Source organism: Macaca fascicularis, chromosome 1, assembly GCF_037993035.2.
Source record: "Macaca fascicularis isolate 582-1 chromosome 1, T2T-MFA8v1.1".
Taxonomy (NCBI): domain Eukaryota; kingdom Metazoa; phylum Chordata; class Mammalia; order Primates; family Cercopithecidae; genus Macaca; species Macaca fascicularis.
Window position 1 is genome coordinate 190,408,940 of NC_088375.1, and position 13,231 is coordinate 190,422,170.

At 45.5% G+C, this 13,231-nt stretch overlaps 1 protein-coding gene across 16 annotated transcripts in view; it reads left to right on the forward strand.

The window, feature by feature from the left end:
- The window catches only part of ERI3 (ERI1 exoribonuclease family member 3), a 134,469-nt gene that overhangs the window by 13,436 nt on the left and 107,802 nt on the right, over window positions 1-13,231 (forward strand). For 10 of the 16 annotated variants that reach the window (XR_012421083.1, XM_065523518.2, XM_015436967.4 and 7 more), the window contains one exon: window positions 3,012-3,289. The exons of 5 other annotated variants lie outside the window; for them this stretch is intronic. Coding sequence is in view for 9 of the 11 variants with exons in the window: in XM_005543579.5 (XP_005543636.1) it covers window positions 3,012-3,289 (278 nt within the window). In the remaining 2 variants the exon portion in view is untranslated. Of the gene's footprint in view, window positions 1-3,011; window positions 3,290-5,597; window positions 5,902-13,231 lie in introns of those variants that run through there. One more of the 16 variants, XM_065523551.2, reaches the window with a different exon arrangement.

The window sequence follows — 13,231 nt, forward strand, 5'->3', positions numbered from 1 at the left end:
AGGTAGCTAATCTCCTGTTACTGCCACTGCCCTTTACCCCTCATGAGTGCCTCTTTTACCCTGCCTATGTCACCCCACATCAGACTGCCAGCCCACATGGATGCTCTCCACACCCCCTTGGTTCTGACATGCTGTACCACACCTTCCCACCTCTGCAAGGATGTCTTCCTCACCCTGCCTGGGCTCTGACAGTGTCCCCCAGACCTCTCTGGCTCACCCTACTCCACCTGTTACAGATATCTGCCCTCTTCTGCTGCACCTAATGGCTTTAGGATTGAGTTTTTCAGGAAGGGAAGAGGAAGAGCTACCCTCTGTTTCTTGACTTGAACTGAACTTGGTTGTTAGAAGTAAGGGAAGTGTGGAATCCAGTAACTGCTGATATGTAGAGGCCTGACCTCCTAATGTCTACTCTCAAGACTTCCTACAAGAGAAGCTTTTTTGTTTTGTTTTGTTTTGTTTTTGAGTCTTGCTCTGTCACCCAGACTGGAGTGCAGTGGCGTCATCACAGCTCACTGCAGCCTCAACCTCCTGGGCTCAAGCGATCCTCCTACTTCAGCCTGCCAAGTAGCTGGCACTACAGGCATTCACCACCCCACCTGGCTAATTTTTAATTTCTTTTTTGTAGAGATGGGGTCTCACTGTGTTTCCCAGGCTGATTTCAAACTCCTGGGCTCAAGCGATACTTCTGCCTCAGCCTCCCACAGTGCTGGGATTACAGGTGTCAGTCACTGTGCTTGACCAAAAGAAGCTTTTTGATGTAGATGAAATCAGGTGAAAAAGCAAGGCCTGCAGGCAAGAGAACCACTGGCCATCAGAATAGGGTATGTATAGTATGCTCTGTCAGAGGTCTAGAGCATTTTAGGGTTGCAGAAGACATCGATACTACTCTCTGAGGCTGGCTTATGAATTAATTGGATTTGTAGGCCCAGAATCTGGGGGATCCAGGCTTGGCCAGTTAGGCATAGCCCAATAGGATAGTAGTAATAACATTAGGCTAATATATATTAAGCCCTTATATGCCAGACACTGCTCTTAATGCTTTGCGTGTGTTGTCTCATGGTATTCTCACTTAAGGAATAGGTGCTATAGTTATTGTCATTTTACAGATGAGGAATTGAAGAACACAGCATGCCCAGGGTGCCATGGGTAGTAAGTGGTAAAGCCAGGATTCAAACTTGGAAGCCCTCCTTGCTCATCATGCTTAATTGCTTATAGTATTTGGTAGATAGGATCTGACTGACTGTACATACAATGCATATTCTATGCACATTGTGGAACATTAAGACTTTTGGAAGTCTTTACACTTTTTTATCGGGTTAGAGAAGAGTCTAAGTCCTTGAGGCACTTTGAATCCAAACTAGAATGGGTAATTTGAGCAGACCGGTGTCTCCTATCTCATCAAGGCTTCCAGTACGGTTCAGGAATAGGTGATGAGAAGATTCTGGCTTTCAAAAGGATATTGGCCCTCTTGCCTTTCCAGGAAACTCCATAGTGAAACTCAAGCTGGCGTTTGTCTACTGGGGCTGAGTTTTGGCTGTATTTTTGGTGAGGCTATAAAGCAGTGGTGAAAACAAGTGCTGTGCTTGTGCAGGATCCACAAAGAACTTAAAATATTTTTTGGTCTTAGCTCCACTGAATCCCCCTGAAATCTCATTATAGGGATAGGGAAATCGAGGAGCTATGCTAGCGTATATCCTAGTAAATATATAGGCAAGTTACTGTAGCTCATTCAGTGAGTCAGGAGAGAGATGGGAAGACAGCCATACTTGGCATTATCTGCTTCTGTTCAGGTAGTGACCTAATTGCCTTTGAGTATGTGCTGGACTTCACAGGGTGCTATCCCCTCTACCCTGTGTGAAGGGAGCCAGGTGCCCACTTGCAGCCATCAGAGGCAAGCCTTTGGCTGTGTTGGAATGGGGCTTCAGAAAGCACAAACTATGGCCATTACTGTATTGTACAGTGAGATTTCTTATTTGAGGATTAAAGTTGAGAGAAGTTTGAATGTTGGGTATTAAAGGGAGAAAGACAACATTTCTGCTTTGTTCCTTCTTTCTTTTTAAGGAAGTTTGAGATATTCATGAGTAAAACTTAGGCTTTGATTTTTATATTTGGTTAGGCCTCTGAGGAGCAGGCATTCTGCAAATTTAAGGGGAAAACTTAAAGGAAAAGTGATTCCTTTTTTTTTTTGCACATGTAACTCAGAAAACTTTACTAGACTTTTAGCCGTGCTCCTATTACTGCCACATCTGGGTTTTCTTTTTCTTCCCTATTTAAAAAGTCCTGCAGTCATTCAGGGCCTCTAGTAGAGACTGAGTCTAAGGCAGCAAATGAGAAGGCCTAAGGCTGTTGCCAGCTGTGCTCTCCAGGCACTGTTCATTCCCCCCGGGTGCCACTTACTAGTGTGGGGGCTGGGGGATCACCAGAATGCTGGGAGCAAACTCCCCTGTGATTTGCTTTGTTTGCCTTCACCTTGGGAGAGGGGAGGAGGGTATGTGGAGACATCAAGATACAGACTGGAAAGCCAGGGGCAAATGGCTCCTAGTGGAGCTGAGAAAAGAGCCTAGGACATTTTCTGCTGCTTGTCTGAGTCTACTTAGCTTCCAGGACTGATTGTACAACAGGGTCACCTCATGTTACTTTGGGCCCATAGCTTTAATGTTAACTGTTGCCACCTGAGAAGTGACTGCACAATTTTTCTCTTTTCTCTCTTTTGAACTTTAGAGCTCCATTTAAAGATGAAGGCCCGTGTTGCATGTTGTTTTGAGAATGATCTGGGAGACTCAGAGCTGTAATAATGCTGCAGGTGCTGCTATTAGGGTCTTGAACTTCGGTAACGAATACTATGATTTAGAAAAGGGGCCCAGAAACACTGGGGAGTGGCCCATGTTGCGTGGATACTCCTGAAGACTAGATGGAACAGGGCCACAGTGGGAGGGAGTAACCCAGGCTCTCTGTTCTTTTTTTTTTTTCTTTTTTTTCTTTCTTTTTTTTTTAAACTTTCCTCCCCTAAGTTTTAGATGCTTCTGGATGTTCAATGCTAGCACCTTTACAGACTGGAGCAGCTCGATTTTCTTCGTATTTACTTTCAAGAGCAAGAAAAGTGCTGGGCTCCCACTTATTTTCTCCCTGTGGTGTTCCGGAGTTCTGCTCCATATCCACCAGAAAGCTGGCGGCCCACGGCTTTGGCGCATCCATGGCGGCAATGGTGTCCTTCCCTCCCCAGAGGTATCACTACTTTTTAGTGCTGGACTTTGAGGCCACGTGCGACAAGCCACAGATTCATCCTCAGGTAACTGTTCCATCATTGCTTTAGAAAAGGTGGGGTGGGCAACGAGGGAGGGAGGATAGTTTTGCTTTCTGGGACCGAAAGGAGCTTTCTCATGCCTTCCTGTCTTTTAGCTACTCATTTAGAGTTCCTGTCTGGGAAGCAGGACTTGTTTCAGGTATGCTAGTGTAAGGTAGACCTGAGAAGTCTCTGGAGAGAACTGGGTACATTGTTTTTCTCTGGTCTCAGCTTTTGGGAATCAACATACTTCCTTCTCTCCCGTCCTTCCTTTCTCTGTTCTCTTCTTTCCTCCATTCTCCTGCTACTGCCACTTGTTCCTTTAAGGAATACTATAGTAGCTAGCCTTCAAGATGACCTCAGTGATCCTTAACTGCTGCTATTCACACCCTTGGTAGTTCCCCTCCTGCACTGAATCAAAGATATCCCTGTAGAGCTAATAGAATACAGTGGAAGAGATAATGTATGACTTCTGAGGGTAAGTTATAAAAAGTATTGCAGTCCACTTTGCTCTTTTGGACCACTTGCTCTGGGGGAAGCCAGCTGTCATGCTGCCAGGACACTCAAGCAGCCCTGTGGAGAGGCACATGTATGTAGGAACTGAGGCTCTTAGCCAAAATCCAGTGCCCAACTTGCCAGTCATGAGAATGAGCTCTCTTAGAAGTGAATCTACCAGCCCTGGTCAGGCCTTCAGATGACTGTAGCCCCAGTGGACATGTGACTTCAACCTTAGGAGAGACTTTGAGCCAGACCAGCCAGCTGAGCCATGGTCAAATTCCTGACTCACAGGAACTGTGAGGGATAACAAATGATTATTGACGTTTTAAGCCCCAAGTTTTGGGATGATTTGTTATGCAGCATTAGATAACCTGAGTAAGTACCATTGTTGGTCTGTTGGAAAGGACAATTTCTTTCCTTGCTTTTTTTCATTAGCCACCAGCTGTGTTCAAAGACCTTTTAGCTTTTAAGTTAATGCTACTAGGAGGCTTGGATTAGCTGCAGGTGATATTGAAGTATGTGGTGTTTGCTTTGAGGGAATGATTGGGGGCTGATGTAGCAGTTCATTGTAGTGTTGGTGCATTGAATATGCCTGGCTCTAGGACTGTAACTCTTCTCTACAGGGTTAGGTTATAGACTGTGATTTGGGGATGCATAGACATATTGCTCTGGGAACAACTTTCAGTCGTAAGGAGGAGGGAGAGAAGGGGACCTCAGCATTGGGCACTTGGAAGGTAGGGAGGAGTGTGGTCCATTCAAAGATAAACTGGGTTCATTTGTCATGGTTGGTTTTTTCAGGAAGGGATAGAATGGTAGATTATTTTACATAAAGCAGATATGACAACCTCTTTAGTTTTCCCTTTCTCCTCTCCTCTTTTCTATACTCCCTTAATGCATTGGTCTGCCTTTGGGGCATTGGAGTGAGTTCTGTTGAGGGCTGGGAACACAGGAGCTGGATAAGGAGAATATCCTAAAGGAAGGTCCTTTGGGTGAAAGGGAGTGCAGCTTGGGAGCTACTCAAGCCACGCTTACTTTCTCTGCCTCTTGCTCCTGCCTGTACTGTAGAGTCTTCTTCCCTGCCTCCCCAAGCTACTGGAGTTTCTCTGGTGTGGTGGGGGGGCAGCTGGGTGGTACGTTGGGAATTTTGGTTTTGTAGATTCTCCCACATTGGGAATCAGGGATCCAAATCTTAATATGTCATATTATTTCTTTTACTTCAGTCACTGGGTAAGCCCTAGTGGGACATGAGACTAAAATCTAACACATCTCTGTCACATAGGATTCATCCCTCTTCTGATCCCTCATAATCGCTTGGCACCTCTGTTATGGCATTTACTGCTTTCTGGCATATGCTTATATATGTGTATTTTCTTACCTTATCGGTTAGATTATAAGCTCAGATAATTATGTAGCTCTGTTTTCTTGTCCTGCAGAGGGTCCTGCCAATATTCCTGAAGGTGAAGCCTGAATCATGTCTCAGTTTGGTCTGTCAATGTCTCCTTTCATCTCTCTTTCAAGGGCTTTATTTTTACTTATTTATTTATTTATCACAATGCTGAAGACATCATGCAGTACAGATTTAAACAGCTTGTGTCACCAACTTCCTTCCCAGACTTAGGCACCAAGACCTTCCAGACCCAGGCTGAGTTAGGGCTTCACATTGTTTACCAGGATCTGGGCCTGATTAAAGATTATCTCCAGAATCAATGAACCCTGATGATGTGATTCCAAGGGCACTTAAGGAATTGGCTGCCCTGGTTCATTATTAGCAAAGCATTAGCTGTTGCTTTAGAGAACTCGGGAAGAAGCATTTTCTGTCTTGCTTATCTTTAAAAGGAGAATACGAATGATCTTGGAAATTATAGACCCGTTAGTTTACTGTGATTCCAGAGAAGATACTTGACCTGATCGTCAGATAATCAATCAGCAAACAGCTAGAAGAGCGTGGGGCACTGAGTAATAACTTACATGGGTTTGTGAAGAAGAGCAAATCCTGTCAGATCAATCTAACTTCTTGCTGTGACATAGTGATGGATTTGAGTCGGTCTAGGGCAAGTGATAAATGTAATGCGTCTTGACTTCATTAAACCTCTACAATGCTGTGATCAACAGTTGGGAAGGTGAGTTTGGGGCCAGACATCTGTGTTGGACTACCCATCAGACCACCTTCAGGAAAGACCACCTTCAGGAAAGGGACGGCAGGTTGAAACCTGTTATAGCAATTTAAAATCTCCCTTTTTTATGGGAGAGCTTTTTTAAGGTTTGCAGGTAGCAGGATCCTGATGGGATTCAGCGAAAGCCAAGAAGATGGATTGGAGAAGTTGTCAGTCCTAGATAGAATAGCATCCTTCCATTGAGGTCAACATAGGTCAGGTTCTTATTAGAGTCTCTGTGCTGTTTAGGTCTTCTGGTCAACAAGGGAAGTGGAGAAATTGGAAAAGCTCAGGAATTAGACCAAAAATCATTAGAGGCACAAAAATAGAACTTAGAAAATAAATTGAATATAGTTTTGGTGACTGATTTCTTGTCCAGACTGAATAAATTCATCATTTGAGGAGTAGTTATTCCAAGGAGTATGATAACAACTTGCTCTTGATTTTAGTAGGGACAAAAAAGAAAGAAGTTTAAATGGAAGCAGGAAAGATTGAGATTTGGGATGAGAGTGAACTGCCAGAAGAGACAGCAAAAGGACCAGAATAAGGTATACACCTTAGATCAGCCTTCCTTAGTGCTCTCTCAAAATGGCTGATGGCTGTCCATTTGACAGAGATTCTTTGATTCTTTTTTTTTTTTTTGAGATGGAGTTTCGCTCTTGTTGTCCACTGCTAGAGTGCCATGGCACCATCTTGGCTCACCGCAACCTCTGCCTCAAGCAATTCTCCTGCCTCAGCTTCCCGAGTAGCCGGGATTATAGGCATACGCCACCATGCCCAGCTAATTTTGTATTTTTAGTGGAGACGGGGTTTCTCCATGTTGGTCAGGCTGGTCTCGAACTCCCCACCTCGGGTGATCCACCCACCTCGGCCTCCCAAAGTGCTGGGATTACAGGCGTGAGCCACCGCCCCCGGCCTGATTCTGTATGAGTAAGGTCTGCATGCCTCCTGGGAGTAGGGCTGGGCTCATGAATGAGAACCATCCAGGCTCCTCTCCTGACCAGCTCCCTTTTCTATTTTTTTTTTTTTGAGACAGAGTCTTGCTCTCTTGCTCAGGCTGGAGTGCAGTGGTGTGATCACAGCTCAGTGTAGCCTCAACCTTCAGCCTCAAACTCCTGGGCTCAAGCAATCCTCCCATCTTAGCCTACCAAGTAGCTGGGACTATGGGTATACCCCATCATGCCTGGCTAATTTTCTGTTTATTTATTTTTTATAATGATGGGGTCTCACTATGTTGCCCAGGCTGGTTTCAAACTCCTGAATTCAAGTGATACTTCCACCTCGGCCTTCTAAAGTGCTGTGATTACAGGTGTGAGCCACCACAGCCAGTAGGAACTTTCAGTACTCAAGACTCTGCATGGTACACTTCTGTTTTTATGAGAGTGTGTCACACCCCTTGAGTATATAGGAGGCAGAAACAGTTTTAGGCCATGGCCTATTTGGAGGCTTAATGTGGGGCTCTTTTATCTATCTATGATTTCCAGAAGTCCCTAAGTTAGCTGAGTCAGCTTATTGGGACTATCCTAAAGGAATGCCATTGTGAAAAACTAACAGGTGTAAGCCCTGTTGTAGTTGGGTGAGTAACAGTATTGGTTATAAACATGGTAAAACATGGTATTTTCCATTTGTCATCAGTTTTGCTGTTTACTTTTGTACTTTGTTCAGCTAGGTGAAACTGGAGTGTTTGGCTTGCCAGTCATAGGCTTTGGTGTTCTGGTTTTTGCACTCATTTTATTTGTGTTACATGTTTTGATTCAGATTAACATGATAGGTATTGGTTGAATAGGAGACTGGTTTTCATTTGAAAACGTTTTTTTCACTTAAATGTTAATTGAGATGGCTTAAAATGTTTTAGAGGGTCTACATTTCAGGAATGCGGCTCCTTTCTTGTTTTAGGAATTGTTTCCTGACATAGAGGCAGATTTGTATCTGGTTTAGGAGAATTGTGCCTCCTTTGTCCTCGCTAGCAGGAGTTCATGTTGCTCATTTTGGTGTGGATGTGCACCGAATGATGGTTGTTGTGACCCTGAGGCCCAGAGAGCAGCCTGAAAGCTTTGGTGGGATCTTTAATTGTGTATCTTTAACCTTGGGGCAAGTTCGCTCACCACCTCAGTGTTCAGAAGAGACCAAAGCAAATGTAAGTGAGGAAAATGAGGTATAGGCCACAGCACGTTGGGAGGAGGAGGTAACCTTAGCTGTCTGGATGACCAGGGAGGGAGGGTGCAGCCCAGCTCTCCCCATCTGAGAAGCTGCCATCCTGGCGGCTACCTGCTTTCCTCCCCGAGTGCTCTGGCCATCCGTCAGGCTCCTGGGTAGTCTTTTTGTCTCTGCTCTGCAGCAGCCCCACTGACTGTTTGCCTTCTCATCTGTATTCAAGTGCCCATACCTTTGGAGAAAAATGACCTTTGGGGTTGAGGTTTCTAGTGTTTGGTCTTTGTCCACAGGGGCATTTTTTTCCCTTTTACGGAAACCTTGAAGAGAGTCCATCTGCATTTTGAGTTAGAACTATGAGTAAAGGAGTTTCTCGTTTCCAGAAAATTGTCCAGATGCTGTTATTTTTGAAGGGTAGGTGGGGAGGGTTGATGGTGACAGAAAGGGCTGATATAGAAGAGATGCGGAGGGTTTCAGTGTGACCTAGAGTTGCCACATCGTTACTAGTCTTTTGTGAAAGAGACATTTTGGAAAACTTTACAGGAAATTGGTTAAGATCCCTACAAAGCGAACTATATTGATTTCTTTCTCCTTCGTTCGAGGCTGAAAGGCAGAAATCCTCTTAACCCCACGTACTGCCTCCCCGCCCTGCCCCACACATTGCTCTTTGCTCCATGCTTAGCTTCTTTCCTTCTCTCTGTTCTTGGTTCCCGCCGTGACTAAGTGAACAGAAAAGCAATTCCCTGGAGAAAGAACCCACCCTTCCCTTCCCATTTGCTTGTCCTTGTTGTAACTCCTCCAGTCGGGAGGGATGGGGCCCAGGTCTTTTTCCTGGAGAGCCTAATCCTTGGATTGCGGTCCCTCTGTCTGTGGCCCCAGTCAGCACGCACTTTTTTCTGTACAGACAGGCGAAGGCACTGACGCTATTCTTCTAAACTGGGAAATGAAATGCAATACCGACATTAATGTAACATTATGGTTGAGATTAAATGCACCAAAATCAGGAAATTCAAAGTTATGCTTCCCACAGCAACTATAACTCAGCCTCATCTGGCGTGTGTAGTATTTTGTGTTAGTGTGGATGGTGTTATATGTTAAGACATTAAAGTTAACACCATAAGCAGAGCACAAAATGCTTGAGGGGGCTGAGTTATGACGACTGTGTGAGCCTTAAGTGTTCTTGCACAGGCTCCTGACTCCTGGAATAATTTTTCCCCTGCCCATCAGTGCAATTATTGCCTTTCTTTTTAGTTATATCTCTACTTTAACACATCTCTTCTTTCAGGGTCACTATAAATGAATTCCTCTATTGATGGCCAGTGATGGTGGGAATGGGACAGCCCACTAGGCCCCTTTGTCTTTTTTGTCACTGCCTCCATAAATGTGGTACTTGCCCCTCCTCCTTCCAAAGCCATCTTCCTCCACAGGCTGCTGTTTCCTGGTGGTCCCTCATAAGGTTGGGCCTCCCCCTGGCTCCCACTGTGGCTCCTCACTAGTACTCCCGGAATGGGAACAAGCGTTTGCTGTGTCCGAGTCTTGGCCGTATTGCGACTTCACGAAGGGCCTGTCTGTATTTGGAGCAGACATAGCAACGTAGAAGTAAAATATACATCTCAGGGAATGGAGCACTGATGCATGGTGGCGCTGCCTTGTGTGTTTGGCATAGCAGAGGCAGGATCGAAGCGGTTTATTTGCTCTATTCAGACTGCTTCTCCACCTTCCCCAGGGCTTATACCTTTAAGCTGCCATGGTGTGTAGTAGGCTGTGGAGTTGCCTGGGGGTGGGGCCAGGAACTTTCCTTGGGGAACACTGAGTCACTGGTAACAAAATCACCACATAATTTAGTGCAAATCAGGAAACATCCCCCCAGCCTCTTATTATCCTGGTGGCCTCCCCAGGGCTGAGACAGCTGTTGGAATGCAGATATTTTAGACACTGGGCTAAGGTTGGTGGTGGGGAAGAGCTCTAAAGAATAGGGCCATTGATAAATGGTGAATGAAATCAGGGACTGTAAAATAACAGTGACACTGAGCTGCCTTTTAAAGTTTTTGTTGGACATGACAAAACCAGCTAAGTCAGCAAAGGAATGGGGAAGACCTCATTGTAACCACCTTAGAGGCAATGAAAAGGCTTCTTTTTACTCTTTGGATAGTAACTTCAAGCTCTGTGTTAGATGCTGGGGGTATAAAGACAGGAAATGGTCCCTCCCCTCAAGGAGCTCATAGTCAAGGAGGGCAGACATTTGTGTGACAACCATTAGGCCGTATGAGAACTACCATGACATGGGTAAGTGCTGGGTACAGTGGGGCACAAAGGATGGGAATGATCAGCCCTGCTCACAGTGTGCGGGAGGGCTGCAGAGTTTTCATGTTGTAAGAAATTCAGGAGACCAGAGAGGGCCAAGTGGGCCTGAGGCCGTTCAGAACTATTATAGCAGGAAAAGAAGAAGGGGTTCACGTAGTAAGCCAGAATGCAATGGCCTAAGTCTGGAAAAACTGACCTTGATTGCAGGCTTGTTTGTGGAAACGTTGCAAATGAGGTAGAAGGAGAATAAAGACTTGGAACCTGGCAAGTATTTCACTGTTCAGTTAGTTGGATTGTATATATCAGTTTTATGCTGTTTCTCACATTTGAGCTAGAAGGTCTTATTGGGATGCTATAAGTGAAAGTACAAAAGCTAGAAGAGGCTTAAGAGCATCTTACCCAATAAAATGTGGGTAAAAGGGTGTGGGTGAAAGTGGATATGGTGTGAGCTAAGGCTCTGAGGTATTTTCAGGGAGACTAAGGCTCTGAGGCATTTTCAGGAGGCTGATACCTCAGCATAGCATTTGGGTGGGCTGCTAGGTCTCCAGGAAGAGTCAGAGGCTGGGGAATGACATGACATGACGCCTCCCCTTCACCTTCCCCCTGCTTAAAAAAAAAAAAAATACTGGGAATTTGGATCTGGATCTGCTAGGACCCACCTTCAATAGACCAGGGAGGTTTAGACCCTTCAAAAAGATAAACATCTGACTGACTAACATTGAGATTAGTGTGGAAGGAGTGACTGATGAAGAGGCAGGAAGGTCTGGGTAATGTGGAGATTAGTGGGAGCAGAAGGGACTGGAGGGCATGGGGGTGGAGGCTGAGCTTCCTCTGAGCATTGGCAACAGGTATAGCCATAAAAAGCAAGCCAGCAGGTCGGAAAGTGGGGGCAGTGGGGGAAGTGAAATCTAAGAGTGTTTAGGTTAAGTCCATAGGCTTCACTTCTCCCTACCTCCTTCCTGCCCTGCTTTTCCTCTCCCCTCTTGATTACGTTTCTTTTGTAGACTGATCTCCATTGTTTGACATGAGGAAACTGATATCAGGAGACCCTTTCTCCATCTCTGTGTCTCATTGGGAAAAAGGATCTTGCATCATTTTGATTAAGATGCCATTGGGATGATTATTTTTTATCCTCTTATCCTGGGTGTTCACAATACTTAAAAAACCCCCACAGCCTTACATTTATGTGATGAGTTTTGAGCTCTAGCTGTGAAAATCGGGCCATAACCTGAAAGCCTGAAACAAGAGTGTACCCACGTTGACACCAGCTCCCCCCCCATCAAAGGCTGGCAGGTCTGCAGCAGAAGGGTGAACAGGCTGGCACAGGCAGAAAGGCGTTTATATGTATTGATGCTGCTGCCATGGACAAAACCCTGTCAGGTGTTGGGAGAGTCAGAAAGGAGGTAAATCAGAAAGGAGAAATCTGGAGGGAGAGACAAACATCAGGGCAGCTTTTTTTTTTTTTTTTTTTTGAGACGGAGTCTCGCTGTGTCGCCCAGGCTGGAGTACAGTGGCCGGATCTCAGCTCACCGCAAGCCCCACCTCCCGGGTTTACGCCATTCTCCTGCCTCAGCCTCCCGAGTAGCTGGGACTACAGGCGCCCACCACCTCGCCCGGCTAGTTTTTTGTATTTTTTAGTAGAGACGGGGTTTCACCGTGTTAGCCAGGATGGTCTCGATCTCCTGACCTCGTGATCCGCCCGTCTCGGCCTCCCAAAGTGCTGGGATTACAGGCTTGAGCCACCGCGCCCGGCCCAGGGCAGCTTTTATTTGGATGTAGAGGTGCCTTGGGATAGGCTGCTGTTTTAGTCCTGTCCCTGCATGTAGTTGGCCAGTAAGGAGATCTGGAAGGTCAGTGGGCGGCAAAACAGATCTGATACACAAGTGGCTCTACTTCTGTTGTTGTGCTGTGGTCAGTATCTAGTCCTGGAAGGCCATTCCAGCCAAGGGCTAATCTGAGGGTTCGGTGCTGGCAGAGGCACTTATTTGGAGATGCCGATGTTGCTGAAAGTAAAGGAGTGTTCATTGGGGAGCCTGAAAAGGAAATTTGAATGTGTTACTGAGTGGAAAAGAAGAAACAGAAATAGATGTTGTAAACCAAAGTTTATGGGAATTGAAAGGAAGTTGTTCCAAGAGGTTAAAAATGTATGTTGGGAGACTGGTACAGATGCAGTACTTGAGAAAGATGCTAGTGGGTTGGACTAGGTTGTTAGTTGGTTGGCGATGGTGAAAATGGGGAGAAGTTACATGTTGTAACCTTTAGGTGTGCTGGGAAGGAAACAAGCTTGAGAACCATGTTCTTATGTAGCTCATAACTCTTTTGGATACTAGTGGGCTACTGAGGAGTCAGTGGTACTGACGTTTCTTAAGGAGTGGCGCATGGAATCTATAGTTGTTGTAAATGGGGTACTCTGAGTAGAAGATCCGTATCAGGGAGAACATAACAGGCAGCGCTGTTGTAGTTGAGTTCCTTAGCGGTAATGTGGGTAGTTATTCCTCTAGGACCTATTTGATGCATTGTTTGGCCATTGGCCTACAGGAGGTAGGTAGTAATGGTTAGGTAGATAGGATAATAACTGGCTAGAAAGCTTGGAATCTTGCTCTCTAAAAGTGTGACAAAACAGAGCCAAGATTTGAGATTGCATTGTCTGGAAATGCAGGAACCATGTCTGCATTGTTCACAGCACTAGCAGCATTTTAAAGGCCAACTGATCAACTGAACGGGATTGGTAGTTGCAGATGGTGGGTAGGGCTGATGAATGAGATGAAACATGGCATTTTGATCAGGTCTGCTTTCACTGGAAAGGTAATGTGACTGGAGAAACAATGTCGGGGGCAGACCT